At 33.3% G+C, this 23,531-nt stretch overlaps 1 protein-coding gene across 1 annotated transcript; it reads left to right on the top strand.

The window, feature by feature from the left end:
• Nucleotides 1–10,308: 10,308 nt before the first annotated feature.
• LOC126728197 (protein RALF-like 19) lies at nucleotides 10,309–10,659 on the top strand. The gene has a single exon (XM_050434061.1). The coding sequence runs from the start codon at nucleotides 10,309–10,311 to the stop codon at nucleotides 10,657–10,659; it is 351 nt and encodes a 116-aa protein (XP_050290018.1).
• Nucleotides 10,660–23,531: the final 12,872 nt, after the last annotated feature.

Raw genomic sequence — 23,531 nt, 5'->3', positions numbered from 1 at the left:
TCGACAGAACCATCCTTTCACCTCCCTAAACTTTCTCTCTCACTCCAAACCTCTTTCCAAGTGTTTTTCAAGCTTTTTCAAGTTTTTCTCTTCACTTGGTAAGTTTCTTTTCTCTTATTTACATGCATTTCATGTTTTGAAACCTAGGTTTTGGGGTTCTTTTGAAAAATTTTGGGGTTTTTCAAAATTAATGAGTTTTTGTTGAAATTTTGGGATGGGTTTTTGCTTAAATGAGTTTAAAATCTCATACATTGCATCACATAAGCATTATACTAGTATTATCATGCATTTAGATGTGTGCAAATTGATTATGTGCTCGTAGGATTGGATTGGGTTGAGCCCATAATGCCTTTTATATTGCATGTCACATGTTCATGCATTTCCTATGAATACGTACTCTCTTTTTAATATATTTTAATTGCTTGGGACTTTTCTGATTGTCTCTCTCTCTCTCCCTCTCTTTTCGTTTATGTTAGTCATGTCTATGGCATCTAAACGTAAGTCTACTCTGTCCGAGAACCCTCTTCGTTCTAGGGCATTCACTTCCTCTAATCCTACTCCATCACATATTTGGTTCCGTGATGAGGATGCCCGTAAGGCCTTCTCGGAGAACTTTTCTCAACGAGGCATTCATTTTGAACGCCGAGTCATTCTGGCGAACTTCGTCGACATTGACCTACCTGATGTTATTCATAGTCGGGGTTGGGAGTCACTGTGTGACATCCTGATCACATGTCAATCCGTGTTGACCCAGGAGTTTTACTTCAACATGCATGGATTTGATTTTTCAGTACCTCTCTCTCATACTCGCGTTTGAGGTACGTGCATTGCTGTTACACCACAGATTGTTGCGGATGTGCTTCGTGTCCCTAGGGTAGAGTTTCTTGACTACCCTGGTTGTGAGCCTCTGAGGACTGTGTCCAAAGATGAGCTCAAATATGCTTTTTGTGAGCATCCTTCTGATTGGGGTGAGCATCAATTCACTTACTATTTAGACTTTGCAAAAGATCCTTGGTTTTTGAACATGGTTATGACTTTTGTTCTTCACCCTCTTTCTCACTATAACTATATCACAGAGCCTCGTGCTCGATTTTTGTTGTCCCTTCTTGAGCATCTTACCATAGATTTTCCTTCTCACTTTATTCAGTCTATCCTAGATGTCTATAGGGATTCGGTGTCCTGTGATAAGCTCATCTTTTCTTCGGCTATCACGAGGATCTTACGCAATTTTTTTGTTCCCTTTCTAGCGTCCGACCATTTCACTTTCATATGTGCTATAGACTAAACTACCATTAAATGTAGTAAGGCGCAGTTTAGGTCGAGGCAGTTTGGGTCAGCAGCTCCTTCCTCCCGTTCAGCTTCATCTTAATCTACTCCATCCACATCCACTCCCTCCTCTTCTATAAGCGATGTGTCACTCGAAGACATCATGGCGCAATTTCAGCACATTGATGCTCGCCTTGATATACTCTCTATAGAGCTGTATCAGGTGAACGTTCGTGTTAGCCGTATTACACGGCGGCAGGCAGTCATGGTGGCTTCGCTCCTGAGGCTTCTCCTCCACCTCCTCCAACGGCTTCTGATTTTGAGGCTGAGGATGATGATGATGGTAATGACGATGATGGTGATGATGATGATGCTTCCGATGATGATGATGATGGAGATGCTAGCTCTACCGATGAGATGTCTACTTGACACTCTTACCCTTTGTCACTCATGACAAAAAGGGAGAGTAGTTTTGGATATGAGAGTAGTCATTCTTAGGGGGAGAGTTAGTATAGGACATTTTTATTAGGGGGAGTGTTGATATCTGAGGGATGTAGTGAGGATTATTTGTATCTTTTTCTTTTCTCTTCTTTAGATATATTTATTCTTGTACATGGGTCTTGTGACCATTATTGACATACATTGTACTTATCTTCTTTATATATGTTGATGTATGTTTCTTTCACCTACCCTTACATGTGTTTTTTTTTTTTTTTCTCTCTCTTTATGCACATACTTCTTATAACTTGTATGCAATCTATTATTTCTATTTCACACAAAGATGCCTTGATGAGTTTTGTTTAAAGTGTTTCAAAGATACAAGTTGTCAAAGTCTACTTGCCATAAACTTTCTTCTTGTAAAGTTTTTCAAGAGTTTGTGTTAGGATAGATTTTATTGTATTCAACAAGTGAATATGAGTTGAATGATTTATGACTTCTCTCATATGTTCATTTGTTTGTTGTGGTTTTGTCACGGATTTCCAAAGGGGGAGATTGTTAGGACATATGTGATTTACTTGTTAGGAACATATGTCACTATTTTATGTAATTGGCTAATCCTTTTACAAAATGCATTTTACTTGTATTTGGGTAGATTTAGGATGTGTTTAATACTTCAAGAAATTGTGTTTCAAGATCAAGTGTTGAAGCCATGCAAGTTTGTCCAAGATTCAAGCTGAAAAGTGCAAGTTCATTACAACTCGATGGCTAGCTCGATAGCTAGTTATCTATCAAGCTTGAAGAGCTGTTCCAGCCCCGTGGCCCGACAGCTGCTCTACAGATAGGCATCTGTCGAGGTTTATGAAAAATAGAATTTTAGTTTTGTTTTGACTCTAATCCATGATTATGTGTTTGGGCTTTCTTTTCTCATAACCTTAGACATATAAACGGATTATTTTATGGGCTGTCAAGTGGACACAAGTTGCACAAGTATTGAGCAAAGTTTGTTCAAGCAAATTGTGACTGGAGACAGAATTTGCCCTAGTTCATCGTTCTTGTGAAGAAGTTGCTATGTTTGTGCATCGTAGGGTTTTGTAACCAAGCATCTTCTAGATCTTCATTGTGGATGAATTGAACTTTGCAGCCAACAACCTTCTCTAGTTGGTGATTAAAGTCGTGTACTGGGATTCGCGTAATTGGTTAGTCACGTACTGGGAGTCGTGCATTAAAAGGAGAAATTGACATTATAGATTAAGCCCAATTAGGTATTGGGGTAAGGGTTCAACTGTAAGTTGGTATAAGGTACTGAGATTCATTTACTTGTAATTGCTTGTTGTGATAATAGTGGAATTTCAGGAGTGGTGACCTTAATATCACCCAATGGGGTTTTTGCCATGTTGGTTTTCCCCATTCGTAAACAAATTGCCGTATCAATTTAATTTCTGCTGCGCTTAGTTTAATTGGTGATTTTTTTGTGCTACCACGCATTTACATGTTAATTTGATTAATTAATAAACTTGGCTAAGTAATCAATTAATCTATCACAAGGGGTCAATTCGTTTTTGACCTATCAACCTGTATCCTCAGAATAAACAGAGAGATTCGAGTAGAATTCTCTGATCAAGGTAACAGGAGGGGGATGAGAAACATCACATAGAGAAACCCAGTTTCTAGACACTAGACTTCTACAAATGGAAGGATCTAATTCATCTTGAACAATCTGTCTTTCCCCTTAAATAGACCTATACTTGGTTAAGGTCTCAAAAATTTCCTCAGTCCTAGCTGTAGGAAACCTAACCCTTTTAACCTGAGTTAGGGCAGAAGAGGATGTTGTGGTTCTATTGGCTTTAGTTTTAAATTTTCTACCAACCTTAGGAGCCATATCTAAGATTTAAAGAAAAGGAAAAACCAACAACAGAATCAAAAACCAAGGGCAGTTTGCATCAGATAGAGTTAGTGCACAATATTGAAAGAATTTTCAAAATTTATATGATGCATGATGCAGAGACACATTTGATGCATGAACTAATGCACAAACCAGTTCAATTTTATCCCAATTTTGAAAATTGACCAAGAAAATTAGAAATTTTGCAAAATCCTCAATTTTGAAACCTTAATTTTCTAAAAATCCATATATTGATCAATTAAATAACACAACAGGTATAAAAACATGTTATAATTACTAAATTAAACAATATCACAAGCCAATTTCAATCAATTTTACCCAATTGAACAAGATCCCCAATTTCTCAAAAACACATAAACCCTAATTTCGAAATTTTGTAGAAATCATGAAATTTTTGAAATTAAAGGGAGGGAATCATGTTTAAATGATGCATGAACAAAAACCCAACCAAAAAATTGGATCAAAACAATAAAAAACATCAGAAACCCCAAAAATCCTTTGTTTCGAAAGTTTTGAAAATTTTGATGAAAATGCATGAATGAAAGTAATTTAAGCAAAAACAAGAGGTAAAAAGGTCTTACCAGGTGTTGAGGAAGAAAACTTGAAGCCTTGACTCAGAAAAGACAAAATGTTTTTTTTGACTAAGAGGAATCGAAAGGGATCAAAGAGGAAGACAAAAACAATGAAGAACAGTGTTCAAATTCCTTTTATTTTTAAGCGAAAATTTTTTTTCGATCGGTCGGGAGGAATCGAAAATGTTTTAAAACAAGTTCGACTGATCGAAAGGAATCGAAGTTGGAATCAAGTTAGGTAGAGAGTTTTAGCCTAAAAACTGCATTTTTTCAATTGGTCGGAAAACAGGTTCAATCGATCGATACATGAAAAATAAGAAAATTTTGAATACCTGGAAATTTTCTCCAGAAACACTTTTTAAACCAGATTTTATGGTATGAAATGCATGTCAATGATTCCAAACGTTTTCAAAATACACTTTCTATTCAATCAAATCAATTTTTATCAAGATTCAAAATTTTTCTCCTGAAAAATTTCTACCCAAACCCCAAAAAGAGTATTAAACTTTTCAAGAAGCACAATTTTGGATGGCCACAATAATTAACACATAATCACATGTACAATGTTTAACAAAGATTTGTATGTAGTGTGTGCCACTAGTAAGTGTATGAGATACATAAAAGGTGATATGTATATAGTAATTAAACACAATTTCTACGTCATCAATCACATTAGTTTGAAAGTGACTATCACCTAAAGAGTTACATCATATAACTCTCACATCTCCTAGAAAACACGCTTGCAATCATGTAAAAGCATTTTAGTTTTTTATTTTACTAATTTTTTTTTTGGTTTTCTTTTGATTTTTCTTTTTCTTTTTAAAATCAACACCTCATTTAATCTCAAGTGCTATACCTTATTGAGCACAGCTTTTATAATTTGCGCATAGGTGTTTATGATTGGCGAGTAACAGTGGTGAGATGGTTATTTATGCTTTTCTCCAATGATTTTTTAGTCCTTATAATCAAAAGAATGTGACATCAAAATCAAGAGCATGTGTTTAAAAACCATAAACAACTCACACAATTTAAGCACTACATAGCACAAACTAGAAAGTGTAGAAAAATAGCTCATTAAAACTAAACACTTGAAGATGTGTAATACAAATTATTTATTTATTTATTTGATTTTTTTAAAAATAAAAAAACTTAAAAACTTCATACACAAACCTAGAATGAAATGCATGAATGTAATGCAAAGGAAAATCCTAATGAAAAACATTTTGGTCACAAGGAATTGAAAGATTAAGCATAAGGACCATGTCAGACAGACTCATTGAGATTGAGTCTTTTGCATCCACACTCTCTTAGATGCATACTTGGGATTGGAGTTTCTAGATGAACTAGACTTAAGATCAGCTCCTGTATTGGCATAAAGGTTAAGAGCCTTTACCAATTCATGAATAAGTGTCATAGGATCTTGTGCTTTTGGCACATACACTTTTTGTTTGGTTGCTTGCTTTGAAGCTTGCAACTTAAAACAATTTGGGCATATATGCCCAGCTCCACCACAAAAATGACAAAACCATTAAGGTTTATGTTGTTTCTTACTTCCAGGATGATTGGGTTTCTTGTGTTTTGACTCATTTAGATCTACCCTAATCTTCCCAGTAGCTAGAATCTCTTCCTTAGGTACCTTGACTTTAGGAGTAGAAATAGATGTAGCAGGTACAAACTTAGGAGGATGAACAACAAAAGTAGAAACACTCTCAACAAACCCTAACCCTGTCTTATCAGAAGAAGATTTTTGAACATTTAGCATATTATCCAGTTTAGAGTAGAAGTCCTAACAAGTTGTTCTCTAGCAATAGATAATTCAAATTCTAAACTTTTAACTTTCTCAATCAAGGACATGTTCTTAATCTTAACAGAGGTTATGAGTTCATTAGCATCAAATAATTTAACCAACAAATTTTTCTTTTCTTTTCTTGTTCTAGAGTGTTTATCTTCTTCAAAGCTAAGTCAACATTCATGGCATCCTTCGATGCAATCTTGTAAAGCTTGTTGTAAACTTCTTGCAAGTCAACATTTTCAGAGAGTTCCCCATCAGAAGGGTTCTCCTCAACAATTTCAGACTCACTTACTACAGCAGTAGCAGTGAAAGCCATGAAATTTCCTTCTTGATCACTTTCAGACTCGTGATTAGAAACTTCATAATCACTAAGGGTAATTGCCATAGCTTTTCTCTTAGATCTCAAGTAAGTAGGACATTCTGACCTAAGGTGACCATACCCCTGATAACCAAAACATTGTTGACCTAAAGAATTGTTAGAGGATTGAAAAACCTTATCTTTTTGATTTTTCAGAATTATTGTTTTTGGTTGTTTCATTCTTCTTCACATTCTTAGTGTCAGCATTGTTTCGATTTCTTGCCCTTCTATTATTGTTCCTCAAAAAGTTTCTAAAGTTTTTGGCAAGATAAGCAATCTCTGTAGAAGAGATTTATCATCAAATCCAAAATCATCTAAATTATCAACAGATTTCAAAGCTATAGATTTGGATTTATTGGTTTTGGGTAAGTCAGACTCTTAGGATTGAAGAGATCCTACAAGTTCATCAATAGGGATAGTGCCAACATCCTTACTTTCAGTTATAACAGTGACTTTAGGTCTAAAATCCTTAGTTAAGGATTTAAGAATCTTCCTAACAACTTTAAGTTGATCATAAACTTCATCCAAATTAAAAGCAGAGTTCATTATGTCATTTAATTTGGTATAGAACTCATCAAAGGTCTCATCATCAGACATTCTAATGCTTTCGAACTTAGAGGTCAACTATTGCAATTTATTAATCTTTATTACCTTAGTGCCTTCATGCACAGTTTGCAAAATATTTCAGGCAGTATGAGCAACCTCTACATTAAAGATCCTTTTAGACTCTTCCATAGAAACAACATTAAATATAGCATTCATAGCCTTGCTATTAAAGCTTGCTACTGCTTTTTGTGAAGTGGTCCATTCACTGACAGCAGTGGTTGGTCTCTCCCAACCATTCTTAACAAAGAGCCATATTCTCTCATCCAGGGATTTCAAAAAGGCTTTCATCCTAACCTTCTAACAAGCATAGTTGTTCCATCAAAATAGGGAGGGATCATAAGAGAGTGATCGTGTTCCATGACAGCAGGGGTCAAGGATCAACTCAAGGTAAACTACCCAATCTAAAGCTAACCCGCTTTGATACCACTTGTTTGTTTGTTTAAACCCCTTAACGCAGATTGTTTAACCTAATATATTAGCCAAGTGATTACTTAGGTTAATTATGAGATCTAACTTAAACAAAGAGAGATCATATCATGCACAACAACGAAAAGATAAAGAACATATCGATATGATCACCAAGGAAAACCAATGAAACGAACCGTCTCAAGGTAAAAACCTAGGGAAGATTTGACCTAGCTATCCTCAAGGTAAAAAAAATCCACTAAAAGAGAATTGAAGTTTTTACAAAAGATTTAACCCTAAATCTATTGCCACCTCCAGCAGTAACTTATTGACACGACTACGTGCAAGCTCTAAATCTATAGACTCATTCTCTCTTGGATTTGCAAAACACAAAATCCCATGTTTGTGACTTTGAGATCACACTCAAAGGTTTTCAGATCATAGCTTGTTAATCTTGCAGCAAGTAGATTTCACCAGCACTTGATTGTAGATCTTGTTCAGTAGACACTTGTAGAGTTAGAAGGTACAAAACCTCTCAGATCTCGTAGGAGTAACTCATAAGTCTTCCAAGAGTCTTCAAAACGTAGATAGGGGTTTTCTTTTTATACTTAGGAGTATTGGATTGAAACTCTAAACGTTTTCGCAGGCTTGGGCCTGATTTAAAATTTTGCAGAGATTATTTTTCTACGATTTTCGATCGATCGAGCCTAATCTTTCGATCGATCGAGCTTCACAGAAAATAACTTCTTTTTCCTACAGCTTGAATATTCTTGAGGCTTGACTTGAAACACTTTGAGCAATGTCTAACAACTATCGTAGACATGTTTTTGTTCTCGGTTTGCCAACATATACAAATTGAGACTCTAAACATTTAATTCTAAATCTTTAGAACCTAACAACTTTAAATTCACCGGGTGGAGTTTTCACATTGCGAGAGGTTTTCTCCATTTGTCAACAAATCACCGTGTTAATTTATTTTCCGTTGCATTTAGTTTATTTGGTGATTTGTTGGTGCTTTCACAATTTGCATGTAATTTGACATAATTATTCAACTTGGGTACGTAATTAAATTAATTAACCAGGATCAATCTATTTTAACCCAAAAAAAAATGTTTATTGAATGGTACAAGTTAGTTCCAATTCATCAATATGCTGTAGTCCAAGGTCCAGGACCTTGAAGTTGAATAGGTTCTCAGCTGATGAATATTAAGTCCCTACAATTAGAAGTGCACCCTAGATGCTCCAGTGAAGTTGTACACACAAACCTTTATGTGCGTTGTGTCAGTTTTCGCTCTCAGGGGTGTCTGCTTCAAGTCCATCTAGTTTGCTGAAGTAGAACTCTTGGAGGCTTTGGATGCAAAGTTTTTGCTGGTAGATTTCTCATTTTATGCAACGATCATAAATTACAAAAGATATATATATATATTTTATTAAATTAAGGAGAAAATATGAGGAAAGCCGCTAGTGACTGCAATTGAGTGAACCATGAAAGTTTGCTAAGTTTTAAGTTTGTTACAGGAGTATGTATATCAGCTAGGAGTTTCGAGGGATTTTTTTTTTTTTTTTTTTTTTTTAAATGGAGGGATTTAGAGAAAAGGAGTATCTTTACATGGCTCACCCCTTGGAATCTACAAGGAAGATAATATGGAAGCCATACATAAAATGAAGAGTATCTATATATTCTCTTATTCATATTGTGAACACTGCATTGAGTTTTTATATTTCATTTTTAAATGAGCTTTTGTTTAATATTTTGTTTATTTGTTGTTGTTTCGTTAATCTTTTGGTTTTTTGGGCTATTTTTTTTATGTTATTTGAACATTTATTTATTTATTTATTTTTGTTTAAAGAGTTAATTAGGATTATGTTTGGGAGCCAGGATTACTTTTGTAAGTAACACTAGAGACCAAAAAAAAAAAAAAAAAGTCACAACAATTCCAATATTAGCATACAAAAAAATTTTAAATTAGAGATTAAAAAATGCTCATGTGTGAGTTGACATGTTAATTTTAGAATGTTATAAAATTGTTGTAACATTTTATTGTGTTCTTAGCATTAATCTTATTTTTATTGAACCTAAATTCTTAAAATTATCAAGTTAGGATAGTCAATATTATTTTTAGGGTATACAAATTATGTTAATTTAAATATAATTATGTATATAATTTTTTTTTTTTTTGGGTAAGTCAAGGTGGTTTTGTGAATTGGTTTAAAAAATGTATAACTTTTGTCAAATTATTCATGATGTAATTTGATCTTACCTTATTATTAGATTGTGCATAATACTAGTTTTTATTTCAAAAATGAAAAAGACATCGAAGGACAAAGTTAGTTCTTATATTCTAAGAAGAACGTTACAGATATAAACTATTTTATAATATTTTTACAAATTATTGATTTGAAAATTTTTTACTAGTTCTTATTTGGGCCTACCACTAACATCACATTTTTATTTATTAATAATCACTCATTCCATCAGCTGCTTGTAAAATAGTTTGTACATGTTACTATCAGCTGATTGTGAGATAGTTTGTACATGTTGAGTAACGAATTCTAAATAGAGGCATTGGCGGTTGTAAATACAGTCACTCTCCAAGCTTTGGCAAAGCTACGCCAATCGTACAAAACACCCCCAGACAAGAGCCATCTCTATATTATAAATAATCAAAACCAAAAGTGAGAAAAACAAGGAGCAAGAAATGGATACCCCAAATTGCGTTAAACCACAGAAAACATAACCATAAAAATCCCACCCTCCAAATTTCCATTACTCTCTCTCCCTCTTTTTCTATCTCAAGAACCTCACAACCATCCTAGCTTTCAATCTATATCCTTCTCTTCTCCCTTCTCTAACAAGAAGGGTAGAGCAGAGGCCAGGCATAGCCAAAGAAACTCTCTTTTTCTCTCATAAACTTTCCAATATAATTTCTTTTACCTTACACACACACACGCGAACCTGATCAAAATGGAGGTTAAGGCTTGTTTGATAATCCTCCTCCTTGCATTGGTCGTGGTGGCTGAATCAACTCCTTATATCCATGAGGCTAGCAGCTGGGGTCTGACCAAGTATGGCACATGCGATGGCGCGATTGGTGAATGCATTGGAGAGGAGGATGAGATGTTGATGGATTCTCATCCTAGCCGAATGCTTAGACGCCGCCGCCAGAGGTACATAAGCTATGGAGCTCTCAAGTCCAACTCCGTCCCATGTGGTCGCCGCGGTCACTCCTACTACAATTGTCAAAGGAGGCGCAAGGCTAATCCTTACAGACGCGGTTGCAACATCATTACACATTGTGCAAGGATCACTGGTTGATTCAACAACAACATTCATCTACGTGCATGAATGGAAGTAAGAGCACAATTAAAAAAAAATGTTATGCTGTTTGGTTATTATAATCATTAGTATTTTATTATTTGATCAATCTGGGATATTCTTGAATAATCTTGCAAGATTTCCTCCGTTTAATCTTTGAACTTTGGTATGGTATTTTTTATTTTATTTATTTGTTTTATATGTGTTATATGTCATTGTGAGGTGGGTGAAAAAGGGCCTGTTTCCTTTGCTTCTGTAATCTCCCTCTTCTTCTTATGTGTATTTGTTGGAGAAATAAAATGGCTTAGATTGTTCGGCGTAATTTGAATATAAAGAGGGTTGAATAGGTTTTTGCCTCTGTAGTTTTTCTTCTAGACTAGCTTTTTGCCATGCATGCAAATTACACTTTTTTTATTTAGTCTTTTAGTCTATGTTGTTTGGTTCTTTTTGAAACTTTCCATTTTGTTATATATAATTCATGATAAGATCTTCAAGATGTCTGGGAAAAAATAAATTAAATAAATATTGGTTCAATTTCTTGGAAATTTTACGTTTGTGTTAAACAGATTTTGATGTTGTGTCCTTTTGCATGAAATAGTATTTTGTATTCACATTATTTGATTTTCAGAAACACTATAGATCACCAGAAACTAAATGTCTATAAGATGGAGAAACAAGAGAAAAATAATCAAATAAGCGCCATTGACAATAACTGGTTTTTTTCCCCCTCCTTTTTGTTGCCAATCTTTGGCAATCCTGGCTATTTAACATTGTGACCTCTTTAAATTTGAAGATTATAAAATATAATTCTGAATGATAAGTAAATATGTTAACTTTAATTGCCTTCCTGTTAGTGCAAATTAGCATATTACAAAAGAAATTGTTCTAATCCATTGAAAGTCCATCGAGCTTATGGATTTTTCAATGGAAGATAATTCTATCTTTTTGCAGAACCCTCTTCTCTTGATGTAGGTGAGATCTAATACATTGTGAACTCTTTGAATTTTGAAAATTATGGAGTTAACTTTTGCATGATAAGTAAATAAGTTAATTTTTAGTTACCTTCAGGTCAATGCAAATATATTCTTCTTCTTTTTTGGTTCAGTAAAAGTTCATTTAAGAGAGTCTCCTTCCTTTAGATCCTCCTCCCTTGGCATGGGTCTATATTTGATCTCAGGATCTTTCTTTGATAATAAAGGACTTTATCATTTTCTTTTTTAATATAGGAAAGACTTTATCAATTAATTAAACCAACTGGTAACCACTATCTTATAAAAAAGAATTGTATGTAAAAAAGAATTTCTGGAATTTCGAAACAATGCAGATTTTTTTTTTTTTTTTTTGGTTGATATTTTTGAATTTTCTTTTCAGGTGGGTAGTGGTTGAATGTATTATATTAGTACGTGAAGAAGCCAAACCACAATGACAAGGGATTTTGGCGCAAATACAGCCACTTTTGATCGAAACTTGTTAAAGCAAAAAAAATTTAGTATACGATTTTTAATTTTATGTGTATTTCTTGTTTCTATATACCACTAAAAAAAAAAAAAATTATTAAAGCTTGTTTCTATTATTACCTTGTTCAACGAGGTTTTCGGCAAAGCATATATTTTAGAAGTGTTTAGATTCTTTTGAATATTTCTTTATTAACATTTCTTTGTCCAAACATTCGGTCAAAGCAGTTAACTTGATCATCCATTCTACAGCTGTTTAGACTTTAGGGGGTTGTTTGGATTTGTTGTTTTCCATCATCCATCACTTTGTTTTCATCACCCATAACTCAAAACTGGTGGGTCCCACGGCAGAAGAGTTTGTTTGGATTTGTTTTCAGTTTTTGTTTCCATCACTCAATTCTCTGATTTTTGAGTGATGAGTTATGAAAACTGAAAACACATTTTAGGTGTTTTCAAGTTATGGAAACAGAGTTATGATGACATTTTTATAATTACACACATATCTAACGGACCCACGGTCAGGCAATGGTCACGTCCAGGCGCTACTTTTCACAAACACCAACGGCTCCTTCAGTGAACACACAACCTGATTAGTTTCACAACACAACTCCAAAACTCAAAACTCCATCCAACCTCATACCTCCTCCCGCACACAACTTGATCATTTTTTTTTTTTTGTTTTTTGTTTTTGTTTTTGTTTTTGTTTTGTGTGTTTCTTCTTTGGAATGTTTTTTTTAATTTTTATTTTTTATTTTTTATCATGGATCATGAGTAGAACATATCAAGTCTGACCCACTTCAATTTAATCAGCATGAACTGGAAATTTAAGATCAAAATCCATAAACAAGGCTTAAGGAAACCCAAAATCCATACAAATCACTACGGAAAGAAAGAAAAAGGAAATGAGTGACATATCAAGTTCTCAAAGTTTACAATAACCCTCAAATTTTGCTCACTAGTCAGGTCGCCCCGAGTTCTGTTTTGTTGCTCTTAAGCATTCTTTGGGTCAAAGCATGTTTCCATGATCACAGATCTGCGCTGCCACTGCACGTCAGAGGAGATCTTATGGCGCTGGGTGACGATGCCCATGAAGTAGGCGATGCTGGGTGACGGTGGAGATCAACGCCGCAGGTCCACACCTTGATTTCCATTGGTGGGTTCGTGAAGGGGTTTGGGAGAATAAAAAAGGGAAAAACGAAGAGGAGAGGCAGAGAAAAACGAAGGGGAGAGGTAGAGAAAGATGAGAGGCAGAGAAAGATGAGAGTCAAGGGAAAAAGAAAAAAAAGGAGAGAGAAAAGACTTATGACATTGGGTCAGTGTGTGGGTCCCCTTTTTTTAGCTTTTTTGGTTGAAAACATAACTGGGTGATGGGTGCCAAATGGGTGAGTGAGATATTTCCTCATTATTGGGTGATAAAAAATGAGTTATAGAATGATAAGTGATAGGTGATAAAAACTGAGTTATGAGTGATGAGTGACCATTTTTTTTTTTTTTGAACCAAACAACCCCTAGATAACTTTGAACATAATTGATAAAGCCATTTCTAAAAATAGTTGGAAGGATTATATATATATAAAGGGCAAAACTTAGATACAGTACCTTAGGTATTGTTCCTTAGGTGTCTCTTTTAAATTTTTGACATTTGTTTAATTAAATAAGTCAGCTAACAAATGTTAACGCTTGAACCCCAACTTCTCTGACTTTTTCCGCTCAAAGAAGATGAGATCTAGCTTCAATAAAGGTTTCAAAGAGTAGATCATTTGGAACCTATAATTCTAAAGAGGGCAAACTGATTTTTATACACATAGGATGAGCTCTTTTTTTTTTTTTTTTTTTTTTTTGGGGGGGGGGGGGGGTGGGGCTAAACACATAGGATGAGTTCAAGTGTAAATAAAGGGTATAATGGAGATGAACGGAAACTCACAAACCAAGGCCAATCATTCTTTGATCTTGTGTGAACCAAGCATAGGAACATATCGACTTGTTTTATTATGAAAATAATGGGATTAATGAAGAAAATCACCCCTTTATCCTTCTTTGCTTGATTTCAATAAGAAATTTCAAAGTGTGAGAAGCCTGCTACTGTTGAAAGTTTGTCGATTTACAAAAGCCAACGAGATCTTCTGAGATTGTGCATGAGAAATCCAAGAGTATTGTTGATGATATGATGCGCACGAACTAGCTCCTTTGTCCTTCTTTGCTTGATTTTGATTGAGAATCCTAATAGCCACCTGGGTTCTTCTGAGATTGTGTGTGAGAAGTCTCAAGTCTAAGAGTTATGAAGCTATTAGGTTTCTTGCTAAAGAAGACGGTGAAAAAAAAAGAATAAAAAAGAAAAAGAAAAAAGAAAAGAGACGGTGTCAACGTTTGTTAGCTGACTTATTTAATTAGACAAAAGTCAAAAAATTAAAAGGTGTACATAAGGAACAATACCTAAGGTACTGTATCTAATTTTTGCCCATATATAAAAGATGAGGGAGGATATATGTGGGGTTCAAATAACATACATTAACTAGTACCACAACGAGTATCATTTCTATCATTTGAACCCAAAAGAGTTAGAAAGATGTGGTATAAAACTTATCAAATTTATTTTCAAATAGAAATTGGGAATAACATACACAATTACAATCTCACTATATATTTACACTATATTTTCTGTTTAAAAGAAAAAGAAAAAGTTATATAAAAAACCTCAAGGCTTATATCTTGTTTTATGTATACGTCCCTGATTTTTTATTTTATCAATCAAAGTCTCAACCTTATGAAACCATTTCAAATTGAAACCTTTATCCCTCTCCATAGTTCATTTACGTTATATTGGGCAGTCATGGAGTACCAAAAAAAAAAAAAAAAACCTTTGATATAAACTTGTGCTCACCTAGTTAACCAACTTTGATTTTTTGGCAATTATTTTCTCAATCTATGTTAAACCTTCCTCTATAAATAAATATTTTTCTCTCTACCCTTTATGTTCAACTTGTGTAACCTCGTGCATATGTACGGGTACATTTAAAAACAATCACAATTATATACATATATATAAATATGAGTTCAAATTAAACTTGGTGTAAGAATTACAACTTACACATTTTTTAAGCCATGAATTTCTAAAATATATAATGGTTTCTCATTTATATATTTATATATATATATATATATATATATATATATATATTTATATGATTTAGAATCTAATTTGATCTAGTATCTTCAGTTTGTGAACTCAATAATTCATTTGCCACAAAAATTAAAAAAAATTAGATGGGACACATAGTGCAAATTTGAACTCCAATTAAAATTCAATTTAGAATCTACTTGAATTTAGACTCTTTGATTTTTGCACCTTTTGCGGCTAATAATTCACTTTACACACAAATTTAAAAATTAGATGAGACACGTAGCGCAAAATTAGACTTTAATTCGATTTTCTCTCAGCTTTGGCTATATACACCTAGGTAACCAAATTTGATTTTTTGGCAATTACTTTCTCAATCTATGTTAAATCTTCCTCTATAAATAAAGATTTTTCTCTTTAACATTTATGTTCAACTAGTGTGTAACCTCGTGTATATGCACTAGTATATTTAAAAACAATTACAATTATACATACATATATATTTATTTATTTATATATAAATAGATCTAAAATCTTCGGTTTTTGAACTCAATAATTCGCTTGCCACAAAAATTAAAAAATTAGATGGAACACATGCTGCAAATTTGAACTCCAATTAAAATTCAATTTAGAATCTATTTGAATTTAGACTTTTTTTATTTTTGCACCTAATAATTCACTTGACACACAAATTTAAAAATTAGATGAGTTACGTGACACAAGATTAGACTCTAATTTAGAATTTAATTAAATTTTCTCTCAATTTTGACTATATATATATATATATATATATATATATATATATATATATATATATATATATATATATAGATGGCTAGTAAATTGATTTATGAACAAACCTTAGGTGAAACACAAAGGTTAATAAATAATTTCCTACTTCTTTTTTCTCCATTACTACTTAGAATAATGAAAATTGATAACATAAATGGGCAAAGCCTTCAAATTGTATTGATTTAATAAGTTTAGTACTTTAATTAACAAAATCAAAAACTCAGGACCTAATTAATAAGTTTATTACTTTAAAAAGATTGCTATTAGCAATGGCTAGAGTTCGTCGCAACAATACAAAAAGCCATCGCAGATTAGTATTGCCGACGATAAAAGGCCGTCGATAGCCATTGAAAAAAGCCTTGTCGGTAATACTATATTACCGATGAGACCATTGCTAACACTCATTTTCGACAGCACAACTCCGTCGTAAGTACTTGATAATTGCCGTTGTAGATTAAACTTCATACGAGGAAGTTGGACAACCAAATACCTTTTGTGAAGACCTTTGGCCGTCATTAATGCATAGTTTCGACGACAAAACGCCATCGTAGTTCTTTCATTTGTCATTGACAATACAACTTTATATGAGGAAGTCGTATGACCAAATACTTTCTACGACGAACTAAGGCCGTTGATAATACCTTTTTTGACGAATAAAAGCCGTCATAATTACTTGGTTTGTCGTCGACAATGTAACTTCATACGAGGAAGTCAAACGACCAAATATTTTCTACGACGAACTAAGGCCGTTGTTAATGCCTTTGTTTTGACGAATAAAAGCTGTTGTAAGTACTTGGTTTGTCGTCGAAAATAACTTTTGTGATGAACTATAGTCGTAGTTAATGTAGTTTTTCAACGACTAAAAGCCATCGTAAAATACTTGGTTTGTCGTCAACAATACATTATCAATGTGACCATTTACCTTTTTCAATGAACTTTGATCATAATTAAAACCTATTCACCACGTCACTAATACATTATTTGCAACAAAATAACTCTGTCAATAATAAAAGAGAGATAATTTCTAATATTTTAATTGTGAGGAAACATAAATCTCCCAAAAGTTTCTCAATTCAAATAACAAGCACAAATCCATAATTGTCCAAATCTAGAAAGTGCATAATGCAATAAAAAAATATTAAAACGTCTACAAAATAGAATAAAAAATATTAAAACGTCTACATGAAAGCTATAATATCCTTCACCAAACTTGAAAACGTAAATATTGGAAGATTAATCATCATTTGAGTCAATATTCTCCTTCTGAGAGCCATTTGAGTCATCTTTTGTGTTTTCGTCCACATTTTGAATTCCTTCTCCAGCATTGGTTTGCAATATTTTGATTAAACTAATAAGTATACAAAAAAATCATTACTATGCAAATTATATTTACAATACATAATAAAGATATTGAAACGTATTAATTTAACAACGTCAACAACAATCCCCACAATGAATAACAATGGTATTATCAACATCAAAGAATACAGGATCCTTACAAACAAGAACCTTGTAGTTATCCTGTGAATGAGAACTTCAAAGAATAAATTTTCCACCAATAATCACATTAATAACATTTTCATAACAAACACTACAAATCATGTACTTTGCATGGATAGGTAAAGAGATACTAATTTAAATAACATTTTTTTTAATCTAAATTTAGCGATCCAAATAATTGAAATCTATAATGAGCAACTTTATAACTTATTTCAATAACCTCAAGAAAATAGCAAAAAATATTAATGTTGATTATACTGAAAAATATATAAATATACCTGTGTAGTAGGTTCTTGTATAGAATTAAAGCCCATCTTTTTCAAAGCATTTGCTATCATATAAGGCATTTCCTCTTTCAATTGAATGATTGTTTCCTGCAATTCCATTTTCTCAGTAGAACTTTTATCCTCTACTTCTTTAAAATGAAGCTCAATATCCTCCTTTTCTTTTAAGTGATCTGATTGACATTGCTTACTACACTGGCTAGATGAACTTGGGCCATACACATCTCTAGGCTTGACACCGGCACCCATGCCAAGCACACGACCACGAGTAGGCGGTCTAGTCACTTCAAAGAATATTTGACTATCATTAACAATCTTACCTTGAGATGCAACCTCTGATTTCCTTGCATCCATTTTTTCCTAAAACAACATTTATTCCGTTATTAGATATATACAAACTTTAAATTCAATAAGACATTTAAAAATAATAATAGTAATAATAATAACATACATAAAATTTTTGTGCTTTTTCACTGGCAAAAGTAACACCATCCTTTTTCATATGCATCGACCTGAAACATTCAATTGGACTTGGTTCGCATCCATTCTTCTCCTCCGATAACCATTTTAAAAGGAAAATCATAAGATAAATCAATTCAATATACGAACTAATGTTATAGAAATTTAACATGGCAATTTTATCATACCAATTCTTTTCTGTGCTTAGCCATTGGTACAGAACCTATAGTCACAATGATAGCTTGATTTTCTTTGCAATTTCTTTTGTTTCTATCACTCTTTTCCTGGTTACATGAAAAAAATACACTAAATGAGTTTGAAAGTTTACTTGGTGTGTAAAACACTAGTGCATGTTTAGATCCCCAATTTCAAAAGTACCAACACAAGCTTATACTTAAACAATAAATGTGCGGAATGATAAGTACAAGCAATACCCAAATTGGTAAAATACTCTAAAACATAATTAATCACAACCACAATAGCAATTAAAAAGGAAAAGAGTAAGGAAGAGAGATGCAACACAAAGATAACACTGGCATGTGTTATCGAAAAGGATACTGGAGAACTCGGTGGTCCTCCAAGCGGTAAAATGATCCACTAGAAAATCAATTGGGATACATGAATAGCAATAGACTCTCCAAGCCTAATCTACCCAATGTACCTAAGCCCTCCAAGCTTCTTGCTCCAACAAGGTTAAGCCTAACTGTGTCTTCTCTAACTTTCCGGATCCCGCAATAAGCCCATTACATCAACCAAAATGAATTGGTCCTCTTTGAACTGCTTCCCAAGCACTAAATAACCTTCTTACTAATATGGGTATGGTGAGATAAGGATTTGGCTAAGTATCCTTTCAGGGTATGACAATGGAGAGGGTGAGAGTAGAGGAATTTGGAGAATCAAATGTCTAAGATTGTGGATGAGTTAATCTTGTTTTCTCTAGAGTTTATCTCTCAAAATTCTCTCTGGAAGCTCTCTACATTTCGTGGGTATAAGGGTATTTATAGTAAGGTATGTGAGGGAATGTGAAAAGTCATTTTTCTGCAAAATAGGGGGTTCTGGCGAGTGACTCGCAACTGGGATGAGTTGCGAGTTCCAGTCGCCAGATAATTGAAAGGTCCAGACTATACTTTTTGTTTTGTAGTGGTCCAGCTGTCGTGACCCTTCAATTTCCTGAATGCTTCACACATGTGGCACTTTTGGTGAGTCATCAGTCGCGAGTCACTCGCAAGTTCTAGTCACGAGAATGCTCTTGATTGCACACACACCTGAATTCTTCACACTCTCACACACAACCCTTACATATTTCCCACCAAAATATAGGATATCTAATTGTTGAATTACAAGCAAATTTGGCACGGAATAAAGCCAATACATGGTTGAATAAATTCAACCTTACAGAGTTAATTTTTAAACATTTACTTCTAAGAAAGATTTTAGAAAAAAATACATTAAAAAAAACTATTAATAAAGTTCATTTTATAATCACCTTCCACTTGCGATTATTCCATTTGTTGCACATCTCTTTCCAAATAGTTGGAGTTACATCATCTGGAGGATGCTTGTACCATTCATCTTGAGGAATTTTATTTTTCACACATTCTTCTCTAAGGTGCCACATCCAATTAGGATAGTGTCGTTTGACATGCTCATCAAATTCCTCCCTCTCAAGAACTAAGTCATTTGTCTCAAATTGTGCTTCATTGTATAACTCATAAAGCATATTCAGTTCTTCTTTAGGGTATTCTGAAAAAGTTGTCCATGGCCCAGTAATGTTTTGGTGGAACTTAATAGTAATCTCTTGGGGTATTCTCTTTTCTATGAATCTAATAAAATGAAAGAAACACAAAGCATGTAAAATATTACATATAAATGAAATGTAAGCACTAAAAAATAAATTATTAAACTAACCAAAAAATAGGGAAAAAAGACCTTCAGTCATGTATCTCACACTTGTGATTATGACCTGGATAAACACCCTTAGCCTTTCCCCAACCTCTTTTATTTTGTACAGTAGATCCTACCAATAATGGAATAAGTAAAAATAAATAAATAAGCTTTAAGCATACAATTGGTATATTAGCATATAAACTTTAGGAAAATATTAAGTATTACCTTCGCTGCCCCCATTAATCACACTATTAGAAGAAACAAGTGCTTCATTAGTTGTAGACTTAGAGGATGAAGGTGCAACTTGTGATTGACTAACACTATCACCTTTATCTCTTGTTTGTTCTAAAGCTCACTTCTTACCTCTCTTCGCCATTCCTGTAACATAGTTAAAAAGAAAGCCACATCTTTGATAAGTTGTAATTATTTATTCAACAAAAACATAATTAAAACCAAGGACCATATTAGAAATATCAATATAAAGATAAAAAATAATTTTTTCTCATTCATAATCTAAAAATAAAATACAACTGCTGAACAGTCATATTGTCAACATTAAAATACAACTGTTATCCTCATCTTTGATACATTGAAATGCATAATCAACAAACTCTATTACTCCATTTATATATTCCTCACATGACCTACTAGAAAGACTGATCCAAGATTTATTAACCGGCATTATATCTACACCCTTCAAAAATGACATAAATATTAACAATTATTCCTACCTAAATTGTGACAGATAAACTTATTATAAAAGTTAAAAAGTTAAAAACTAAATTAACAACACCACCTCTGAATATATTGTAAACTAACTAACATGAAAAGCTTAATTAAATTTTAGAGGTCCACTAATTTAATTAAATAAGGCAAAAATCACATTTTGGTCCCTACATTTTCACACGATTCCTACTTTGGTCCCTAAATTTTATTTTTACCGCTTTTAGACCCTGTTTAGAAAAACGCCTTCTGTTTTAGTCCTTTCCGTCAATGCCGTTAGGGCACTGACCTACGTGGCAAACGGAATTATTAAAATAATAATAAAAAAATTTATTTTGTCATTAAAAAATGCCAAGTCAGCATTTAAATTTAAAAAAATAATTTATTAAATTTAACTAAATAAAAAAAATAAAAAACAGAAATAAAAATAAAAAATCACATTAATTAAGATTGAAGTATGTCTTGAGCAAGAACACAAACCCAGATTTAAGTAAACAAACCCAGAAATTAAAATTCAAAAATTAAAAATTTTCAAAATCACCATTTTCTCAACCCAACAAAATCATCAAATCCTAAAACTCCAAACTACCAAATCAATCCAAAAATACATCACAACCAATCCAAATAAAAAAATCTCAAACTCAGAAAAACCCATCAACCAAACCACAAATGAATCAAGCATTAGTCAGATCGGAACTCAGAAAAACTCAAACTCAAAAAAACCTACCAATAAATCACAAACCAAACCACAAATGAAGAACCAAACCACGAAGCAAGCCACAAACCAAACCTAAATCGGAACCACCAACCACCACCAACCTGACCCAAATTCGATTAAAGGAGTGGAACCCAGCGGAGGATGACCCACGAACAATCAGACCCACCCTTCGATCCACGCTCACGACTACTTTAATCCACGCCCCAAACCAAAAACCCACACTCCAACCCACGACTCCTTCGATCCACGTAGACCCACAAAGAGAGAACAAAGAATAGAGAACATAGGGAGACCATCAGACCACATCGGACGCATGACTATCAGACCACCATTGCCGAACTAGAACCATCGTCGGACCAAAACCATCGCCGGATCACATCCATCGTGAGAGAGAAGAGAGAGAGGAAAGAGGAGAGAACTGAGTTCGGAGAGAGAGTTGTGAGAATAAAAACCTTTGTTTTATTCAAATAGATAGAGTAATGGATCTAGAAAGAACGAAGAAAAAGAAGTATAAAATAAGAGTGGGAGTGTTGTGCTGGTTTTATTTTAATTTTTTGGGTTTGTGTTTTGTGTTTGTTTTCATGTTTAATTCCTTGTTCAGGTTTAATTTGATGTTCTTATTTTTTGGGTTTGTGATTTTTGGATTTTAATTTTGTGTTCTTAGATCTGAGTTTGTGTTCTTGTTGTTCTTGCTTAAGACACACTTCAATCTTAATTAATGTGATTTTTTATTTTTATTTCTGTTTTTTATTTAGTTAAATTTAATAAATTATTTTTTTAAATTTAAATGCTGACTTGGCATTTTTTAATGACAAAATAAAATTTTTTATTATTATTTTAATAATTCCGTTTGCCAGGTAGGTCAGTGCCTTAACGGCACTGACGGAAAGGACTAAAACAGAAGGCGTTTTTCTAAACAGGGACTAAAAGCGGTAAAAATAAAATTTAGGAACCAAAGTGGGAATCGTGTGAAAATGTAGGGACCAAAATGTGCTTTTCGCCATTAAATAATTATATACAAATAAAATGCACAGCTTCAACAAATTGCTAAAGTTTAGCCCAAAAAAAAAAAAATTGCTAAAGTTACTTTTCACGGTATACTTATATTATTATATATCCACAACACAAATACTATTATTATACTATTACTACAGCTTCAACAAATACTTATATTATTGAAAAGTGGTCAATAAGATTCTAGTCTACCCTTGTAGTTTTACAGACAAAGAAATATTCAACGGTACACTAATCAATATTGTATTATTATATATCCACAACATAAATACGCAAACACCAACCATTCATTCAAATATATTTTTTAATTAAAAAAAATTTCAGCCATTCATTCATTATCTTTTTGGCTCAACACCCAACTATTCATTATTGTCACTTTGGCTCTATTCAATGGATTCATTTAACCAATGTCCTGCAGTATAACTTAAAACTGTACCAAAAAAAAAAAGTGCAGACAAAAAGAGTGAGAGAGAGAGTAAGTGATACTAGTGGCTCAGCAAGATGATTGGATTCTGGCAAGTATAGAGAACGATGGTGATTTGTTTCTGCTACCACGCGTATTGCATGTTAATTGAATTAATTAATTAACTTGGCTAATTTATCACAAGGGGTCAATACATTCTTGGCCTATCAAGTGGTATCAGAGCAGGAACACTCTGATTAGGGTTAATCTTTACTGTGTGATCCATTGACCCATGTTGTCATGGATAGAGGACAATCATTGATTATACCTCCTTTATTTGATAGCACTAACTATGCATACTAGAAAGTACGCATGAGAGCTTTCTTGTAGTCATTAAATGAAAAAGTGTGGCAAGCTGTGGAGGTAGGTTGGACCAAGCCAAAGGAAGCACCGGCCGATTGAGATGATACTTAAATCAAGGTGTAGACACTCAATTTTGCACCCATGATTTAATCAAGGA

This window comes from Quercus robur, chromosome 5 (genome assembly GCF_932294415.1).
Source record: "Quercus robur chromosome 5, dhQueRobu3.1, whole genome shotgun sequence".
NCBI classification, from domain to species: domain Eukaryota; kingdom Viridiplantae; phylum Streptophyta; class Magnoliopsida; order Fagales; family Fagaceae; genus Quercus; species Quercus robur.
Note: the sequence above shows the minus strand (reverse complement) of the source record. Positions and strands in the feature narration are given on the sequence as shown.

What these genes read in the sequence shown, in the direction of transcription:
- LOC126728197 (XM_050434061.1), top strand. Translation starts at nt 10,309, where the DNA reads ATGGAGGTTAAGGCTTGTTTGATAATCCTCCTCCTTGCATTGGTCGTG.